General features: G+C 33.9%; 1 protein-coding gene and 1 long non-coding RNA gene across 2 annotated transcripts; one reads left to right on the forward strand and one right to left on the reverse strand.

The window, feature by feature from the left end:
- The first annotated feature begins 702 nt into the window (after positions 1-702).
- On the forward strand, positions 703-4808 carry LOC134694696 (E3 ubiquitin/ISG15 ligase TRIM25-like). The gene is made up of 2 exons (XM_063555739.1): positions 703-768; positions 2932-4808. Exon 2 carries the CDS (start codon positions 2945-2947, stop codon positions 3611-3613), a length of 669 nt encoding a protein of 222 aa, XP_063411809.1. The 5' UTR covers positions 703-768; positions 2932-2944; the 3' UTR covers positions 3614-4808.
- An 8468-nt stretch (positions 4809-13276) lies between these two features.
- LOC134694764 (uncharacterized) lies at positions 13277-15299 on the reverse strand. The gene is made up of 2 exons (XR_010102601.1): positions 14452-15299; positions 13277-13693 (listed from the first exon to the last, which is right to left on the reverse strand). It is a non-coding gene; the product is annotated as an uncharacterized LOC134694764 (long non-coding RNA).
- Between the last annotated feature and the right edge of the window lie 7129 nt (positions 15300-22428).

Consider the following 22428-nt stretch of genomic DNA (forward strand, 5'->3'; position numbering starts at 1 on the left):
ACTAAATTCCCAAAGTTCACTACCATATAGCAATATAGGCCTTACAATTTTATCAAAAAGATCGTACTGACATTTAACTGTCAGGTTATGTAAGCGGCCTTTTTTAGAACTCCATACATAGCTTTGGTGGCTTTACTAATGAGTTGATTTTTAGCACTTTTAAAACTAAGCAAGTGTAAAATTCAATTTGTTTGTCAATCTATCATTACCAAAAATAACAATTTTTGTTTTGGTTGGATTAACTTTCAGTTTCCATATATCACAGTATTCATAATATCTGCTGTTGAAGATCTTGTGCAGGTTCAGAAAATAAAACAGTTTCATCTGCATAAAGTCATACATAAAGTTTCAAGTGAATATTAATTTGTTCTTCTATTTCATTTGTCACTGTGTTTAGACCTATTACATCATTTCTATGAAAAAAATCTTCCAAGTCATTCAGATACAAAGAAAAAAGATAGAAGATAAATTTTCTCCTTGTCTAACACCTATATTACATGGAAAGTATTCGGTAGTATCACCAAATGTAAGAATGAGAGGATTCAAGGTTGACGACTGATCACTAAAACTTTTAACATTTTGGCTTATAACATCAATCAACCTGTGGATCATTCAAATTGTTGGAAGGCTTGTGTTACAATACCATATATAAAGCATTGATTAATTTAATGTGTATAAATAACCTGGACTTTGTACTATTGCACACCTGTACGACGGACCAGGAAGTTTATAATATTGTGTGTCGCTGATCAACGTTTCGAAGTAATAGTAGGTATTTTTTTACTTTATTTTATAAATAACTTGCAGTGACATATTTTAATAAATTTGACTGCTTATCAGCAAAACAATTTGGGTAGCACTTTGGCTTATGTCATCGTATGGATGTCATACACACACAGTGGACTCGATATATCTATAGAAATCGATCCCATTTTAATTCAATATATATCACAAATGAAATCATATTTAGAGCTATATAAATATTGTGCCTCCCTGATTTGTTCTTCCACCATATAAATCTGGGATCTAATTGAAATTATCATCACAATTGCGCATCGACTAATCATAAACAATGAGCTCAGTGCTGATGTCTTATCTTATTATTATGAATTTACAGTTTAAGAAGGTTATAATATTTCTACAATTATATATTTTCCGAAACCTCTATGAATTTTCCATTTGATCTGTTATCATTGAGAACAACATAGAAATCATCATTTTATCCTTGGTTGCTATGATTTGTATGAGATGCTCTCTTCGAGGTCCTTGTTCGAAGTATAAATAATGGGTAGCTATTCAGATTATTAAGTCGTCATTTTGTACCGAAAACGGCAGACAGTGAACATCAGAAAGATTCAAAAGGAAATAGTTTATAGCAGACAGACGGTTTAGTTTAAGTAAAGTGAAGTGCATGGAACCTGCGGAAAGAATAAAGAAAGGCTGAGACTGATGGTTCGGTACAGATTGTCCAAGTAGGGCTGGTGCTAAGGTTTTGCGTCTCACATCTCTCACTATTGCAGTGAGTGTTTGCTGACATACCATGCCTTAGTGCTATCCTATTTTTCCGACAGTTATAGACTGTCACTTTTACCAAATGATTCATTTTGCAAATTTGGTGGTTAGTTGAAGAAAATAATGAAATCAAATGCACTACATGTTATCCGAGTAGGCCTAAATTGAAAGAAGTAATTGGTGGTCTGACACCTAGGATTAAGACATAATCTTTCAATCATTTTAATTGAGGTACGTCTGGCTGGAGCTGGCATGTCAGTAACTGCTAGCCAAGTAGTTATTTGTTTATCTATGTATCAGTGTCATTTTGCTTAGTATGTTTTATTACTTATTCTAATATCGGACTAGGCCTTCTTTTAAACTAAGTTTTACTGTGCGTTTTGTTGTGTGTTTGAATTGTATACGAACGCTAAATATTTTGGGAATCGTATGATGTCGTCGTCGTCTACGATTCGTCGTTGTCTACGATTCGTCGTCGTCCAGAGACACATTTGGTTTCCGGACAATAAATTTCGTAAAAGTAAATGGATCTCTATGAATTGTTTTAGGAACATTCAATACCACCAAATGAAGGTCAGATTTTGGGGGTTATGGTGTGAACAGTTAAGGAAAAGGGCCCAAAATAAGCATTTTTTTGTAGTTTGTAGTGTAAGTGTATGGATCGCTCTGATATTGTACCACAAGGTTCCATACTACAATGGAATGGCTGGGATTGAGTTTGGGGGTAATTGCTCCAAGAGGGTATTCAAAAAGTTTGGGGGCGGGAGGATTTTTCTTAATGGGTTCATATTTTGTTTTTCCAAATTTTTCAAATTTTAAATTTTTTTAAAGTTTAAAGAAGAAATCTCCAATTGCACAATATTGCGAAATACATTTGTCCGATCTTTGACAATTTAATGTCTGTCAGAAACCAGTTTTATGTTAAAAATTTGATCACAATCTAAATTCAGACAGTGTCAAGCTTGAATTTTGTGTCAAAATTTTCCCCAACTATTCAGGGTTCGACCTCTGCGGTCGTATAAGGCTACGCTCAGTGAAGCACTTTATTCTATTCTTCATTGGCTCTATGTATGGGATGGGTTAGATCTCACTTAACATGGTTAACCCCGTCGTATGTGTGCGCCTGCACCAAGTCAGGAGCCTTTGTCCTTTAGTCTTGTATGATTTTTTTAATTTTAGTTCACTGAATTATTGTAAATGTTATAGTTTTGGGGTCATCTGGTGTGGGATTTTCTCGCTTTGATGAGGAACCAATGCTGGCCTTTGGATATTTTCGGCTTTTTGGTCTAGTTATTGTCTTTGACACATTTCTCATTTCCATTCTCTTTTTTTATTGTAGATCCTCGGTATATACTGCTTAATTATTTGGGTAACTTTTTTATAACATGTAATACTTTACTTTTACTTTTAACGTTTCAGAATATAACTCGCCATGGAATCTTCAACTCTCAGATTGTGCAGTAATTGTGAACATCGCCATATTTCAACCGTTGCAGTCACATGGTGTCCAGATTGCGACGAAGCTCTTTGTACGGAATGTAAGGACCATCACGATGCTTCAAAAATTGCAAAATTCCACAGAACTATTTTACTCGCCGAATACGACAAATTACCTTCATTTATAAAGGACAGAAGTGTCTACTGCTCTGAGCATGACCAGAAATGTGAGTTGTATTGTTGTAGTCATAGCCAGTTGTGTTGTACTGCGTGTTTAATAGAATCACATATTCCTTGTGAAAAACTAGAAACAATACACGATGTAAAAACTTCACCGGCGTTAGAAGATATTGAAAACGGTTTGAAGTGTTTAATGATTAATTTAGATTCTTTATTACAAAACAGACTGGAGAATAAAACTAGAATAAATGCACAGAAATCAGTAATTATGGAAGAATTTCAAAGTTTCCGTGAATTGGTCAACGGCAAGTTGGATGATATGGGAAAAAGTTTGCAAGATAAAATAGAAACGGACGTGAAAGAGCTTGGTTTCGATTTGGATAATCTGTCGCAGGATTTTAATGTCCATAAAAGCAATATAATCATCATGCAGGAGGAACTTAAGGTGCTGTTAGTATCGCAACTGATCTTCAAGTCTTCTTAGGACTGAGACCGTCAGAACTTAGACTAGAGGAGGAACATTCATATTTGGAAACACTTAAAACAAACAAAGCAATGGATGAAGTTGATCTCGTGTTGGAAGCATCGTCTACATTTAGAGCATTATCAGAAAGCAGCGAATCGTTTGCTGTTATTTCACAATCCAGGAAAGATAATGAATTATAATTGGGTGTAGGATAGAAGGATCAAGCACAACTTTTAATGCCATCGGTTGATAAATTGTCAGATATCAAATTTTCTGAGAAAGCGAAGTTTAAGTTACCTACTGAAGATAACGGCATTGATGTATTAGGGTGCACTGTATTGTCTACAGGCCTGTTGATATTTACTGATGGTAGTAACAGGCGTTTGATCATATGTGACTGCAATGGTAGTTTCAAGCGAAACATACTTTTGTCATTTTCGCCAAAAGATATAACCTTTATCAGTAATTCAACTGTATGTGTGACATGCCAGTCTGCCAAAAAAGTAGTTCTAATTGAAATAATTACTGGTATAGAATTGTCAAGTTTTTGTACAGGTGACACATGTTTTGGTTTAAGTTTTGAAAATGAAATTTTAACCATACGAATAACTGGATCCTTTTTAAGGATGACTCTTGACGGTACAATAACAAGCACTTTGAAAACAAAGTGTAGAACACATTGCTGTACAACAAATGATTTTTTAATTTCTTCAAGTTTTTTAAATGACACAGTGTTATGTTATAAGATGAACGGCGAACTTGCTTGGCGATTTCAGGATCCAAATTTAATATCCCTTGGTGATGTAAGCGTAGACGAAGATGGATGTGTCTATGTAACAGGAGAAAAATCAAATAACATTTTTGCTTTAGCATCTGATGGACAAAGAGGGAGAGAAATTTTTGATACTTTAGAAAAACCTTATGCAATACATTTTGATAAAACGTCAAAGTTGGTGGTATAAATTGCCAGCAGAACTGGTTCCGTATCAGTATACGAGAAAAAATTATTAATTGACATTGAAATTGAATTTCCTGGATTGGGTCAATATCCTATATACATCTTGTCTTTTTTAATGTGTTTATTTTGATTAATTGAAATAATGTAATATGAGACGCATCACCAAAACATTCTTTTTTTCAAATTTTGTAATAAGGATTTGTAGAAATATTGAAAGAAATTATCATATGCTAATGATATTTTAATACTGGCTTCATGCAGAGCTTCAAACATGTGAACTAACATAATGTTAGATGTTAATTATATGTATATTACTTCTTTTGAACATCTATAAATATAACACTTACTAACAGTTTAGATTGTATTACTTTTCGTTTCTTTAGGTAAAATACCACCAAATCATGGTACGTCGCATCCGGTTGCATACGAAAGTAGGCCTAAAAAAATATTCCCTTGAATTTGACAGTTGTAGAAAATTAACCCTGCATTTCAATGCACTAAAATTTTTCTGAGTCTTAAATATGTATGTTGGAAGTCTGAAAGCATCATTCTTTTTTTATTTGATGGTCTTATAAAATATTTTGGAACGTTAAGGTTACATATATACCAAAGCAGGTAACCAGTAAATAACTGTAAAAATTGGGTTGTTTACTTCCCGTGTTGGTTACTTTCTTATATGCAATGAAATGTAGTGTGAAATTTTCACTGTATCACTGGAAAGGATTAAACTTTATACATGCAAAGTATTTCTTTGGTTGAAATAAAGGTAAATACTGTACATTTTTTTTAAAGTGCCAATTTAACAAATACTAATAGGCAAAAATCAATGGTGGTATTACACCTTAACAGAGTGCACACGCTAAAATGTCTCGCCTCCTTTACTAACCATTGATATTATTTTGATAGTCCTAAATATAAACTATTACTACAACTATCAAATAAATTAAACATGATCTAAGAAAATGAGGTCTAAGTCATATAAGCCTAACGAGAAATACATGTACTCCTTACAATCATTCAATATACTAAATATAGTTGACCTATTGCTTATAGTTTCAAAGAAACAGACTTAAACAAGAAATTAAATATATATACAAAATGAACCATGAAAATGAGGTCAAGGTCAGATGGCCAATACCAGGCAGACGTGTACAGCTTACAGCTCAACGAAAATAAAAGGACGATAACTGTGTTCCCTGGACATAAGACAAAATATCTTCTGATTTGGCAATGAATGAAGAAAAGTCCTCATTATATTAATAGAAAACGAAAAATACCGGATTTCGGAAAAAAGGGTGAGGGTTAAAAAAAATCGTCCTAGTATCCCGACGAACCTTTACAAATGTAAATGATATCTGTATAGCATTGTGGTAATCTTTTTTGGAAATTAATACGTTGGGCCTGGTAAGAACTCAGGAAATACCGTTCCCAAGACCGGCATGAAACTGGCTATTTCCTGCCGCTCAAACTGAAGGTTATTAGTTTTATCAGCACGAAAAATATGCCGTAAGACTGTCTATAAACAGGTGAAATGAACATTCATATGGAAGAATGAGTAGTCTCCCGTTTCAATTACACAATTTACAATTGATTTAGCAATCACAGAACAATACATCAAGAACATTTATATTGAGTCAATTCAATATTATCAAATAGTCATAGAAAGTCTAGAAACAGTGAGAGAAAAAACAGACAAGACCTTAAGTAGTGATGATTGTAAGCTATATCCTCTTGTAATACAGTGTTTGGTGATAAAATGTCACATTTGAAGTACTGTTACGACACCATTCTGTTTGATATAAGGAGATGTGGCGGTATCGATTCTACGTCAATTATTTGGACATTTGGAGATACGCAGTCTCCAGTTTTAATTCTAAATGCATAAAGTTAGGTTAACTTCAAGTTCAATACATATATCAGTGCGTTTTGTCTGTTTTTTTCTCATTTTTTTAGACTTTCTTTTCATATTTGACAGCCGACTTTATCATTAAGACTAGTTTTATTTGGTGGAGGTTATTTATAAAGTCCCCACTAGAGATTTTAAAAAGTTGCAGGATTATTATGCTCTTTGTTGGTGATAATTGTTACTTTTAGCTCTGCTGACTTTATCATGACGACTGGTTTCAATTTGTAGAGGAAGTTGGAGTACCTGGAGAGTTACACATACCTTTGGAAGGAAAACTAACAATTCTATAGAAAATAAGAAATGATATGATTGCAAATGAGACAACTCTCCACAATAGACCAAATAACACAGAAACTAACAACTAAAGGTGTCACCGTACAGCCTTCAATAATGCCCATACCGCACAGTCAGCTAAAAAGACCCCTAAATGACAATGTTTAAGAAATAATTCCTTCGTGTCATGCTCTATGCTCATTTTAACATGGGTAGGCATTATATTTGTCGATATTTTACACTGAGCGTTAGCGAGGTGTAAAATGTGGTCAAATATAATGCCTACCCATGTTAATATGAACATAGAGCATGCCACGAAGGAATTATTTCGATTCTAATTGGACAAATACAGTATTTTTATAGGTCGAGGCGTACGAAAATACCGTAAAAATGTTTGGCTTTTCCCGTTTCCTCCCAGAGGAGTTTGTGCATTACATTTCATATTTGATAAGTTAAAAAAAAATATGAGCAGGGTAAATATATATTGTTTTATAAAATTACATAATAAAAATTTATGCTAGCTGCTTAAATGTATATGTCGTGTACAAGTTGCGATTTTGTACACATTATAACATGTACAAAAATATTGTACATGTTATAACTTGTATAATGCAAAAATACAAGTTATAACATGTACAAAAGTACCTCGTACATGTTATAACCTGTACAAAATATTGCTTAAAAATGGTTTTAACTTGTATAATATCGAAAAATTAGGATATTTTTCTATTATCGCAACAGATGATATTGACCTCAATAAAATTTTCTTACCTTTTTTATTATTCCTTCATGTTAGTGTGTTTTGTCCTTTTTTGATACAGTTAATGTCTAGGGGTCGGTATTACGAAGCATTCCTAAGACCTGTCATAAGATATCTTAGACATGTCTTATGATCCTCTTATGATCTATAGCTATGGACATATCTTTATTTGATGAATTATAATTGTGAGTGTCCACTTTGAAGGCAATAGTAAAATATTTCCATTCTAGTTGACACTAAAAGACATAAGAGGTTAGCCAGGATAGACATGTCTACAGATAAAATTTTGAATTGAAATGGGGTATGTGTCTAAACGACAACAACCTGCCCATGGAGCAGACAACATCAGATCCAAAGGCAACAAATACATGCTTTCAAAGTAGAGGATATATATTTAAAACATCAAAATGACGTTCGCCTCATGCAATGATCTTATAGTTTATAAACAAAAATTGAGTTATAAATTTACATAAGTCATGCTGAAGGCCAAAAATGTTGAAGAGTAGATCCAAAGATATTGATAATGTAGCATGGTCCAATGAAAACTATTTCAGCTCTCTCTTGCTTTTACAGAGTAAGCATATAAGACATTGTTTTAGTCTTTGCATGCTATAAAATCGAGAGGGAGGAGTTTTTCCAAAATTATTAGGAATCGTTCTTATTTTTTTTGGAAGAATTTAGTTACTAGTATTTAATTATAATTGTCATTGAAGAATGCAAGCTTTTAGTAAATAGTTTCACACTTATTTAAGCCATGATGGACTGCCGCGCTAAAACATACAATTACATGAAAACACATTTTGCCAAAAAAAGTCATGAAACATATATATCTGAAACTTTGTGATCATTTTTTTACAGAAAAAGACACTTTCTGGCCTATTTATTGTTGTTCCTTTATGCATTGGTAAATTGAAATGTATATTTTACTTCATAAAGATTTATTTTAAATTTTGTACAAGTTAAAACCATTTTTAAGCAATATTTTGTACAGGTTATAACATGTATGATGTACTTTTGTATATGTTATAACTTGTATTTTTGCATTATACAAGTTATAACACGTACAATATTTGTGTACATGTTATAACCTGTACAAAATCGCAACTTGTACACGACATATACATTATAAAGGATAGCGATGGAAATAACGTTAATATACACAGTAAGTTTGTGCGCATGTGTCAAACATATTTTTTATGCTCATTAGAACACGGCTTTGTTTACAAAGCGTAATAAGGACGTCTGAGCGATAGCGAGGGGTAAAATATCGGCATAAAGGGACAACCCGTGGTAAAATCTAGATATATTCAAGCCCCCCATGAATTATTTCGATTCTAATAGGACAAATGCGGCATTTTTGGGGGATCGAAGCGCTCTATGTGGAGGCCATTATTTGCCGTACCCATAAATTAACGCACTTTTAGATTGTCATAAAAGAACGGAGCAAAGAGAAAAAGTAACATACTCAAACCATTCACAAAACTTATTTAGATAGAAATGGATGAATTAAAATGATAATTTACTTATATGTCTTCTATGTATAAAAAAAAGGGCTTATATACCACATTTTAGCATCGTTTGTTTACGTTTCCTTGTTGTGATGATTTTCGGTATCAGAAGCGTGTATTTTCCCGTAAAATGCTTAAATTATAACGTCATCATTCTATGACGTCGGGTACTTCATTCATAAAATAACATATGACGTGGGAGTACGATTGGAACAGCCAATGCAATATATTCATATTTTACCACGGGTGTGTACTCAAAACGTTTGAAGGACGTCATGTTAGAATAAACAATTCAAACCAGAAAACTAACGGCCTAATTAATGTTATTTATATGAACGAAAAACAAATATGTAACACATAAAAAGTCAAATATCTAGTCAATTGAGATTGCAGTTGAATGCGCTTGCTTTTAAACTCACAACTTTAGTGTTGGCAGTCTTGGTAAGTTGTTAACAATAAGTTAAGAGGACACTTCCTTGTCAGATTAGTTCATCAACTATCAAACCATATACTACAGCTAGGTCATATTTTCTATTTCAATCAAAGGTTATAGAGGTACCATTTGATTTTTATGGGTGGGGGATCTAAGGAAAAAAGTAGGACAGGAGTTTAAGAGTAAAAAAAAGCAGCAGGATGAGCATATTAGCCAAAAAAAAGGGCAGGATGATAATTTACAGTGTAGGTTTAAAAACAATATGTAAAAGGCAGGACCGAACAGAGTGAAAAATAAAAATGCAGGTCATAGATTACAACTAAAACAAATGAAGAACAAACAATTTTCATCCTACCCCGCCCCCTCTCCAAAAAAGCACCAAGCAATCAAATGGTAACACTCTTCCTCCACTCATACCTAATGCGTGTAAAAGGTTGTTGGTTCAACCCACGTCTTTTAATAATGCATAGTCAGCAGATTTGATAAGCTTAATGTGGATGGGTGGGAAAAAAAAACTTCACTAGAGATGTACTAGTATGAAAATAAATGACTTCAGAAGAACAATTCTTTAAAATACAGACATGACACATGCCTTCTAACCCTATGATATTAGCTGCTGAACTTCTACTTGGTTTTATCTAAATTGTCATAAATAGTGGATAAAGCAATTTATTGTGTGCACTGATTGCAAATTTAAACAAAAGAAATATTATAATCTGATATGGGACAATGCATGACAAATTATTTTTGAATCTTGAAGGTACTATATTTAGCTAAAAGCAGGACAAGAGAGCTAGCGTTACTGATTTTAAATTGCCATTTTTCAGATTTCATGTCAATAATATTAAAAAAAAAAAAAAAAAAAAAAAAAAAAAAAAAAAAAAAAACATTAAAATGCTGCCAGATAAAATTGAGAATGTAATCCGTTTGAATTATCAGTTTGAACATGTAATTGTAAACAAAGAATTGTCAATCAGTTTCTATTCAAATCATCTGCCTTTCCTATCTAATGATATATTAAAAAGACCCTGACAAGAAAAGAAAAATCAAAGCGCGAAAGCGCTGTAAAGGCAGTTAATTACAGGTTGTGTGTATTTCTAGTCCAGTTATATCATTATCTTCCATGGATAGAACAGAGGTGGTTTGTAGAATTTAAGATTTAGAGTTCTTTTGTACCTAGTTCACCTATATCTAGTCTACTGTTTACAGTATATTTTCTGAGCCTCCCATGAAATGCATTTTTAGCCATGGCCTTGTCAGTTTGCTTTAAATTTATGAGTTTGACTGTCCCTTTGGTGTCTTCCGTCCCTTTTCTTTAGACATATAAGAACTTTTCCTTTTCAATATAAATAGACTATTTTTAATTATTGATTGTATACACATATTCTATGACTCCCATAAAAAAAAGTTCACAAAGATTGACTAGTCTCTGTACTGTGTGTATAGCAAGGACATCAAGTAACATAATGGTAAATGTACATAGTAACATGTCAACTTTTTTGATGACCATACCTGTCAACTGTCAGTTTTTGCAGAGTATTTCCCCAATCGAGCTCAAGGCTCCCAAATGGAAATTTTGTACGAAGAAGCCAAAATCCACATTAGAATATATTTGAAGGGAATCCATGACAAATCGCCCCACTTTAAAAACAAGGGTGCACACACTGAAATGTCTATTCTTCTTTACTAATCATTGATATTATGTTGATAGTCCTAATAATAAAGCGTTATTACAACTGTCACATAATCTTGACATAAACCAAGAAAACTAAACATTGACCTTTGAACCATGAAAATGAGGTCAAGGTCAGATAAACCATGCCAGGTAGACATGTACAGCTTACAATTCTTCCATACAACAAATAAAATGACTTATTGCTTATAGTTTAAGAAAAACAGACCAAAACACAAAAGCTTAACACTGAGCAATGAACCGTAAAAAATGAGATCAAGGTCAAATAAAACCTGTGCGACTGACATATAGATCATGAAATATTTCCATACACCAAATATAGTTGACCTATTGCATATAGTATTAGAAAAAAAGGCCAAATCTCAAAAACTTAACTTTGACCACTGAACCATGAAAATAAGGTCAAGGTCATATGACACCGGCCAGGTAGACCTGTACACCTTACAACCATTCCATACACAAAATATAGAAGACCTATTGCAAACAGTATAAGAAAAACAGACCAAAACACAAAACTTAACTATAACCACTAAACCATGAAAATGAGGTCAAGGTCAGATGACACCTGCCAGTTGGACATGTACACCTTACAGTGCTTCCATACACCGAATATACTAGACCTATTGCTTATAGTATCTCAGATATGGACTTGACCACCAACTTAACCTTGTTCGCTGATCCATGAAATGAGGTTGAGGTCAAGTGAAAACTGTCTGACGGGCAAGAGGACCTTGCAAGGTACGCACATACCAAATATAGTTATCCTATTACTTATAATAAGAGAGAATTTAACATTACAAAAATTTTTAACTTTTTTTTCAAGTAGTAACTGAACCATGAAAATGAAATCAAGGACATTGGACATGTGACCGACGGAATCTTCATAACATGAGGCAACCATAAACAAAGTATGAAGCATCCAGGTCTCGGACCTTCTAAAATATAAATCTATTAAGAACTGAGCTAACATCGCCGCCGCCGTATCACTATCCCTACAATGTATGTTGAGCTTTCTGCGACAAAAGTCGCAGGCTCGACAAAAAAACTGCCCCAACCTGAATTACCAAATCGCCCCACTTGTGAACTGTGATAAATCCCGTTAATATTTCTCCTGCCAACTGGTCCCACCTAATGGAAATGGGTGAAATCTAGATAAATATATTATTAACCAGGATGAATTTAGTAATGCCAACTCGCCCCACTTATGGAAAAAGATGTTATTCCATTAAATATAAGTTAAATTCCTTATATTGCATTTTGATACATTTAACTGGTTTCTTTTCAACTGTTATGCAAATAACTAAGCTTCAAAACTTACAGTTATTCTTCAACAATCAGTTTTATTTTTAGAATTATAATTTCAGTATATATCAATAATACATGTAGTAATTAAATTAATTTTTGGTTTGTTTGTATTCTGTGTAGATTAGTTTTCGTTAAAGTGGTGCGAGTTTTTATTTTTAATTGTATATATTAATCTAAATATTACCGTTTTTTTAAGTAGGGCGAGTTGACAGGAGTAATATTAAACATGATTTAACCAATTTCACATGTGGGGCGATTTGATAAATCAGTTTGTGGCAGTTTTTAAAAAAGTGGGGCGATTAGCCAGTGGGGCAACTTGTCCTGCTTCCATTTGAAGGCTCCCTTGAAGGTTTTGTAAGACTATATTGACCATCTTTCACGTAAAACCCCCATGTGCAATATGAAGTTGGCAGATATGTTTCTAACTCCAGGCAAAATCTACCGGTATGAATGAAAAAGAAGTTTTCAATTAAAGCTCTGTGGCCATAACAGCTGTCTCATTAGCATTTAACCACTTCCCATATTTGCAATAAAAACAATAGAAGAAAATTATTCAACACAAAAACAAAACTTGTAAATATGAAATTCTCTTTACGGTATGAGTTTTTCTCATAGTTTGAGATTGTACAGTAGTACATGTACCTGTAACTGCTTATACCTATTTCTTATTCACTTTTGCTTGATAAACTCACTAAATATCATATACATTGTACCACATCTCCTTATTTTTATAAGCATTCCAATAACATGAACAATTGTAATTCAATTCTATATACCAAAGCAAAATGAACTGCACCACTTTCATTCATTAGTATGCATTTTTTGACAAAATACAAGTTCTTAAATGACACAATATATATTTATTGATAAAAAAATTAAATTTAGTATACAACTCTTTAACAGGTATAAAAAAAAGCACAGCTTTGTCATAACTTGTGAAATCTGTGCTGAAAACATAGACATTGATGGTATTTGAGTAATTCCATATGTGAAGCTCAACATTAGCTCGTCAGTTGGTGGTGGACAGTTATAGTTCCTTTCTGCAGGCTAGGATGAATGACTTTTCAGGAAAACCAATTTCACAAATCAAAACTTTCCTCTAGATTTCTCCTACAATATTCATCCAGTTTAGTTCTTTTGTTTTAATTGGACACCGTCCTGATTTTTAATTTTGCAAACCATTCAGTCTCTTGCTTGCAAATGGAGCATGAAAATAGGATGGGTATGGCAGTAGACAAGTCTCTTTAAAGTGGGTTTGTGCCCTGAAAAAAAGTTTTATAACTTAAGTTTTTTTAAAACTTGTGCAACACACATACCTAAATAACTATAACATAGAAGAGAGCATCATTCGTGTCAATGTTTTGTTCCTTTTTACATTGTCATTGATATTTTTTCAGAAAGCCTGAGGCATAACTCGTGAATTCCTGTCATTACATCCTAAATTAACATAATTACTGCTAGAATAATTATCAGTATGATATACGTACACTATCATTTTACAGCCCAAGTCTTCAGTATATATAATTGTTGCATTCATTCACTCCTGTGTTCAGTCGTTCAAAAATATTTAAACATCAACAAATGAACTTTAATAAGGACAAGAAAACACTAGAAAATATACGTACATTCAATCCGTGTTAAAGAGTATTTGAAAGAGAAATATATCTGGTTAAACGATGTATAAAGGAGGAAAAATTGTAGACATTGCATTACGATGTTTCTAGCCCAAATAATTATGACGTCTGGGACGGCTATTTTATTTTTTTTCTGGGACGGAAGCGTCCCAGAAAAAAAATAAAATAGCCTTGCCAGACGTCATAATTATTTGGACTACGATGTTTCTACCTAATAGCACGTGGAGATGTTTACATATTTAGACTTGACCCAGTATGACCCGTACCTTGTAGGTCACCGCCGTCGTTTAAACACTCGACTACAGTCGTGTAAGACAGTAAAAAGCTTAAGCCTGTACTATTTACGTGAAGTAAATGTTTTGTTCTGTACATTTAAATTGTTTTACCTGATAGCAAGGACGTATATCTATCCGTTTCCTTCTCAATTCACTTTGTCAAATCCTTCGAGCTTCTTCAAAACATACGTATTACTGCGCCGGAAGTGAGAAAAATATGAGAAATCCTCGTAAAATAATGTTATTTTCAATTTTGTGGTTTCCATTTTGTTATATTTATTATACAAAGATAAAAAAAAAGTTACGATTAATCATGAATTTGCATATCATTATACGGAACGTTTATGGACTATTTTTTTAGCTGTAAATCGGCCATTTTGGCGGGAAATCATATACACATACACACGTAGATTGGCTGGTACCCGATCGTAATATTACACATCACATATATCAAATAGCTAATACCCGGAACGTAGTACGGGGAACCAGGATAATACGTAGACAACATACATAACTAGAAACGCTTTTACGGTTTCTCGTTCATAAACCGAATTCCGCTTTGAATTATAGAAGATGCAATATTAATCATGTTCAGTCGACTTTTCATTGTTATATCAACGTCTGAACTAATTAAAGAATCTTTAGATGTCAGATAACACTCGAAATTGACCCGACCTCTTTCCACACGGAATACACATAATGATAGTTTGTAGTCAGGTTGACTGTTTATAATGCAAAATACAACTAATAACAATTTCTATAAAACGAACAATACACACTGATCGTTTCTTTAGTCCCCAATGTAAATGAAAGAAACAAAAACCATATTATACCATAAAAAGAAGAGGAGAAATTCGAACATTTCCGGGTCTATTTCTGGCCAAAAGACCCCCTGCAAAGATTGCGTATGAAAAGATGAACCTCATGACTTAAAAGTCAGGCCTTAAAGCACTGCCTTTAAAAACTCCTGCCAACTCGCCCCACTTAATGGAAACGGTAAAATCTAGATTAATATATTATTAACCAGGATGAATTTAGTAATGCCAAATCGCCCCACTTATGGAAAAATATGTTATCTCGTTGTACATGGATGAAATTCCGTTAATATTACTCCTGCCAACTCGCCCTACGTAAAGGAAACTGGTAATATATAGATAAATATATTTTAAACCAGGATGAATTTAGTAATGCCAACTCGCCCCACTTATGGAAAAAGATGCTATCCCATTGAAACCTTATAGAAACATTTTATGTTTTTCCTTTTTTTTTAAATAGTAGTAAGAAATCCTGATGAATTGATTTATGCCAACTAGCCCCACTTATGAAAAGTACAAGTATGAATAGAGTTAAAGGCTACCAACTAGCTCCACTTACGAATAAAATAATTACACTGTAATGTGTGTTGGCTTTCCAATTGTTCTCACTTATGAGAACGTTTGAAATGCTTCTTTTTTTTTGTTCCTTTCTTCTGCATAGTGATAGTTGAAATAAAACAGAAAGAAGGTTAGTTTTTTTTCGGTTTGTTTGTATTCTGTGTAGATTAGTGTTCATTTAAGTGGGGCGAGTTGGCAGACATGCAAATTATATATTAATCTAGATATAACCGTTTTCCATTAAGTAGGGCGAGTTGGCAGGAGTAATATTAAACATGATTTAACTTATTTCACATGTGGGGCGATTTTTTAAAAAGTGGGGCGATTTGGTAAATCAGTTAGGGGCGGGTTTTTTTTTAAAGTGGGGCGAGTTGGTGCAAAAGTGGGACGATTAGGTGATGGGCGATTTTCCATTGGTGCAATTTGTCTTGCTTCCTTACGATCTATATTTCAGTCGCGCAGGTTTTATTTGACCTTGACCTCATTTTCACGGTTAAGTGCTAAGTGTTAAGTGTTTGAGTTTTGGACTGTTTTTCTTAATTTATAAGCAATAGGTCAACTATATTTGTTGTGTGGAAGAATTGTTATTAGCTATACGTGTCTGTCGGGCATAGTCTGACCTCTGACCTGGACCTCATTTTCATGGTTCATTGATCAATGTTTCGTTTTCTTGGTTAATTTTGAGTTTATGTGACAGTTGTAATAAAGCTTTATAATTTGAACTATCAACTTAATATCAATGATTAGTAAAGAAGGCGAGACATTTCAGTGTGTGCACTCTTGTTGTAACATTTATTTAACTTACTTGTATACTCAAGTTTCACGGAACATGCAAAACTATATCAGAAAGATAGAAACTTCCTATCAAAAAGTGATCGGCAAATTAAGAAAAGATCTACAAATTGGTAATCATGACTGAAATCTTTAGTTAACTCTTTGTTGGTTAAAGTTTGTAAAATAAAAACCATTATACAGTTCAAAGTACGGTGTACAACACATTGCCTTGGCTCACATCGAACAGTAAACTTTACTTAATATATATTTAGTCATTAGCATTTTTTAGAATCCAAGAGCAGGTTCATCAGAGCCAATTGAAACAAGAATATATGGGCGTTTTTCGATAAAAGCATGCTTTTCAGACCTAAAAAAATGGAAAATCAACTTGTCTAAAATTTTATTTCAAGAGTTATTTTGAATACCGCATGTACCTCTTTTATAGACCTGTTTGTCGTAAACAAAACGTGCAATTTTAAATACTCTTTAAAATGCTATTATTTTCATAATTTGTGTACTACGAAACTGCTTCTAAACATACATCTTATCGCAATTTTAAATGATTCCTATATACATTCCAGTTTGTTTACTTTATATATATATTAGAAAGATCTCATGTTTTTCTGATATGGAGAACCATTCTTTATTGATTAAGATTAGACATTCCAGTTTGAATACTTTATACACTAGAAAGATTAGACAGTACTTCACATATGAAGGTACAACTCATTGTACGTAGTGGACATTTTGATGCGTTTCGTTGTTGACAAAACCGTAGTGGACAAAACGTTTTGTTGTTGACATCAACCCTATTCTATAAAGATATAAAAATTACATGAAATTAACCCTTGTTATTTGTTTTGCACGAATATAATTGAAAAAAAAGTAGTTAAAAAAAGACTGCATGGTAGTGGTAGATTTGACCCGTTTCGTAGTGGACATTAACAAAAATACGGTATCACTCTGGTCCATTTGATGTGCTCAATTTTTCTTACCAACAATTTTACTGCAGTTATAAAAGCATCATTTCTTTTGTAAATAGATATAGGAAGATGTGGCGTGATTGCCAATTAGACAACTCTCCATCCAAATAACAATTTAAAAAAAAGGTAAAACCATTATCGGTCAATGTACGGCCTTCAACACGGAGCCTTGGCTCACACCGAACAACAAGCTATAAAGGGCCCCAAAATTACTAGTGTAAAACCATTCAAACTGGAAAACCAACGGTCTAATCTATATAAAAAAAAACGAGAAACGAGAAACACGTATAAGACGTAAGACCCTGATTATGTTTATATCTCTTGCAAACAAAATTACATTGTTTTTATAAAACTGTTTACAAGCATCTCTACAGCATGTGTTGTCAGCATGTCCAGTCGCATTGAAAGATGGAAGATATACATGGAGGCATGACAGTGTATTGAAAACAATAGCAGCAAAGTTGGATACCACCAGGAAAAAGAAGAGAAAGATGCAGAAGAACATCACATTTGTAAATTTTGTGAGGGCTGGAGAAAAGAAAGACAACCAGGCAGAAGGTTTAGGGATACTTGGAACAGCATCAGACTGGCAGATGACAGCAGACATACATCAACGCATGAGTTTCCCAGCAGAAATAGCAGCAACATCGCTAAGACCAGATATAGTCATTTGGTCACAGGGAACTAGGCAGGTGGTCTTGCTGGAACTGACAGTCCCATGGGAAGACAGAATAGAGGAAGCTTATGAAAGAAAGATGGCAAAATACCAGCAGCTAGTAGAGGATTGCAAACAGCGGGGATGGAGGACGTGGTGTTTGGCAATAGAAGTCGGATGCAGGGGCTTTGCAGGAGAGTCAATGTGGCAGGCACTTAGGACCTTGGGAGTGGTAGGAGCAGAGAGGAAGAAACTGATAAAGTGTGTAGAGAAGCAGAAGTGGCATCACAGTGGATTTGGAGGAAAAGAGACGAAGTGTGGAAAAGTGAAAAGTGATAGAACAATGAACATTTATTGTGTATATAATCAATGGACAGATATCAGATATACAGAACAGCATTCAGTTACAGAAGAACAGCAATGACATCAGCTGAGACATCGGAGCCGTGTAGGCCATCCAGTTCCAGGTTCAGATTGATCACCTGAGCCGGCGCACCTCTGGAGGTTGTTGAGGAATAGCGCCGAAACAGCCAAGGAAGGAGGACTCCACCTGATGATGGAATTGGATTAGCATTCCTTTGATGTTTACAAGGTAAAAAATATTAACAAATTTTAATGATTTCGTTTCGTAGTGGTAATTTTCTGAGGGACACACCTTCTGAAATTAAAAATCCTAGTCTGTTATAAGCTGTTTATTAAAATATGTTGGCAGTCTAAACATACTTTTGAATTATTAAAGAACTTATATTAAGTAAAAATGACATTTATTTCTTCAATTTTTTACGATATTTTGGAGTATGAAAGTTGGACAGGCGGTCTAGGGCTCGGTCTAAAACAACCAAAATGGCATATTTTGGTTGTTTTCCGAACCATTCAGGATTCAATATCTTATCAATCCCTCTAGATCTAAAAAAAACAAACTGTTTCTTTGCATAAAAATATTAAATCCAATACAATGTACGACTGAACAAAAAAATTAAACAAAAGATCAAACACTTTTTTTTGTAAAGTGGGTGGGACAAGAATTCACATTTTTAATGAAAAACGCCCATATATTATGCATGTTATGACTGCACAACAAAATCTCACAATTTGCATTCGTTTTCAAGTTAAATTTGTTCAACCAGAGACATATATACATATGTGTGTATATATGTCTCTGGTTCTGTATCCTTGGGGGACTTTTGTATATAAAGGACACAAACAAATACGTATGAAATAGATTTAGTTGTTATATTTTACTCTCAATATAAAATTACGTCTGCCACCCGCAGTAACAAGAAAAAGAGAGCGTTAATATCAGTCCGGATACGGAATAACCCTTTCCGATTCCGGAGTGATACAGATACCAGACTGTGAACTAGCAACCATTATTTATAACGAAATATGTAAACATCCCCGCCCCGAAAGAAAGAAATTTTTGAAATTTCTAAATGGTTGCTTGTTTCACAGACGGAATACAATATTGTTATAATCAACATACATATATTCATATAATTAAGCAATATCAAAATAACTAATTAAACAACTCAAACCTAAAACTTTCTCAAACATTCGCCACTGCACCCAAACATTCATGTGTAACTATCATATAGAGTCAATTAGAAAATATTGCAAATAATGCACCAAATATAAAGTATAGTGTAATAGAGATACAGTATTTAAATATTCCATCGATTAAATAATAAATATTACGATTTCTCAGTGGAGACCATAAACTCCTCGTTCGCTTGTCTAAACACATACGACAGCATTAAAAATGAAAGGTTTTCGTTCTAAGCAAATCATTACATCTCCTACACCACTTTCTGACTCGTTCTTCCTCATAGAGATAAATATACACAATTGCATGTACTTATTAAAAGTGCATAAATGAAATGGGTAGCAGACGCACAATCATATAAACACATAATCATAAAACTTTATCATTAGGTACACAACGTATAAAAACAAATGTTCTTTAATGTTATTCAAGCCAAAAACTGTAAATGTACCATCCTAATCACAAGAAACACCATTCTGTAGTTCACTTTGGCGAAACAGTTTTCACCAAATCCGTTTTATGAAACACCATTAACTTCATTTCAAACTTTGCAGAAAACCACACATGGGCCATTCTAGTATGATAATATTCGCAATTTGTTGAACTTTAATTCTAATTCGAATACGCATTTAAAAAAAATCACTGGTTATTAGCGATACAGTTATCACCAAACCCTTTAAATCCAATTTGAAGAAACATAACCATTCAAAAGAAATACCACGCACATCGACTATATATATACACTTATCATTGAACGCTAACGACACTGTTGCAATTTAAAATTCGGAATATTTAAATTGGCGATACAGTTATCACCAAGATAATACATAATGTAGATACAATAAATTATTTCACTAGCGGCGGCGGCCGTGAAATTAACAAATCTTGCGCTTTTTGGGATAATTGAGATAACGTCCTCCATTGCGCATTTTGTGATGGTTCACCGACTAATTGCACTAAATATAGGAATGATTGATTTCCGTTCTTTTTCTTTGCCAAAATTCGTTTAACCTTTTCGGATTTGGCATCTGTTGAACTTTCAATGTCATTAGCACGTACAAAATTGTCGTCTCTGAAACGCAATGGTTTGTTAACTATTCTTGTAGACCTCCTAACAGGAGGCTGAACACTGTCGGTACTATCGGACGGTTGGTTTTCAATATCGTCATTCTTGTCAGAACTGAGAGTTTCATTTTCATCGGACTCGTTACTCTCAATATATGCAGGCGCTAAACAATGCGCAGGGTCGGGTGCTCGGATATGCGCTATTTTCAGTCTGTTTATATGAACGGGGTCGGACAGCTTTCTTTTCCTTGTTGGGTCGCGGAGTTTGATAAGATGTGAACTCGGAATGTTTATAACTACATACGGACCATCAAAATAGGTTGAAATTTTCGTCCTACACCAGTAGGTTCACGTTGTAAATAAACATAGTCACCAATTGATGATTTTAAGTTATTAGTTTTCAAATTCTCCTTTTCCTCCATTTGTAAGCCGGATGCGATAGCATTGTTGGATACTATTTCATGTATTGTATTTAATTTACAAGTGAGTTCCTGAAAATACGTACGCATATCTACGGGTATGTCTTTGAAAGATGCGCTATTATATTGAATGAGCGGAAAATTTGGGCGTTTCCCATAGAGTATTTCAAATGGAGAAAAATCAATGCTGTTGTTTACAGACGAGTTCATTGAAAATGTAACGGAATGTAGTTCGTTTTCCCATGATTTTCCTTTTAGAACATGAGTTGTTAAACGTTCTGCTAACGTTCGATGTTGGCGTTCACAAGCCCCTAAGCAATGATGGGCAAATGCTGGCGTGAACTCCTGTGTAACTTCAAGCAATTTACATAATTCGGCTGTACATTTATTGGTAAATTCACTACCACGATCCGATATTAAAGTTTGGCAAACACCATAAGTAGTAAACATCCTGTATATTGCTTCACATACGGTTATGGCATCCTTATTTCGCAACGGGTACGCAAATAATAATTTGGTGAACATATCAACCGCTGTAAACACATATGTATTTCCATTAACGGAAAGTGGATAGGGGCCACATAGGTCCATCTGCCACATCTGAAATGGTTCAGCCGGCGTTGGGAAAGACACTATTTCCTGTTTTGTTTTCTTATTTGAAACCTTGCGAATTTGGCAAAGGTGACATGATTGCACATAGTCTGGAATAATTTTTCCCATTCTGGGAAAGAAAAAGTGTTCTTTTGCCCTGTCCAAAGTATTGTTAATCCCGCAATGTCCGCCAAGAGGTGAATCATGGACAACTTTAAGCACAGTATTAATTAACGCCTCGGGTATAACAATTTGATAATGATCCATCATTTTGTTTCTTTTAGCCTTAGCAACACGAGAATAAAATAGGACTTTGTCAATCAAGGCGTAATCAGATGATTTTAAAAGAACTCGCCTAGCCTCCTTTTGAGATTCGGGTAAAGTGTCATTTTCGAGATAGTCTATAATTTTTGTCAATGTAATATCCTGACGTTGCAGTTGTTTAATATTTTCGGTAGAAATTGATAACTTTTCAAAAACAGATGTTGTTAAAGTTTTGTCAACGATTTCGGTATCTGACTTGTTCATTGTTCGACGCTGTTTCGAAATTTTTCTCACCGATTTTTTTCTAACATTATTGTCACTTTCATCTGTATCCGGATCATACGGGTCATTCATCAATGTGTCTGCGTCATACGCATTGTCAGTTAAATGGACTGCTTGTACATCGGCACCTTTTGAAGCA

The sequence above is a fragment of the Mytilus trossulus genome, chromosome 13 (assembly GCF_036588685.1).
Source record: "Mytilus trossulus isolate FHL-02 chromosome 13, PNRI_Mtr1.1.1.hap1, whole genome shotgun sequence".
Classification (NCBI taxonomy): Eukaryota; Metazoa; Mollusca; class Bivalvia; order Mytilida; family Mytilidae; genus Mytilus; species Mytilus trossulus.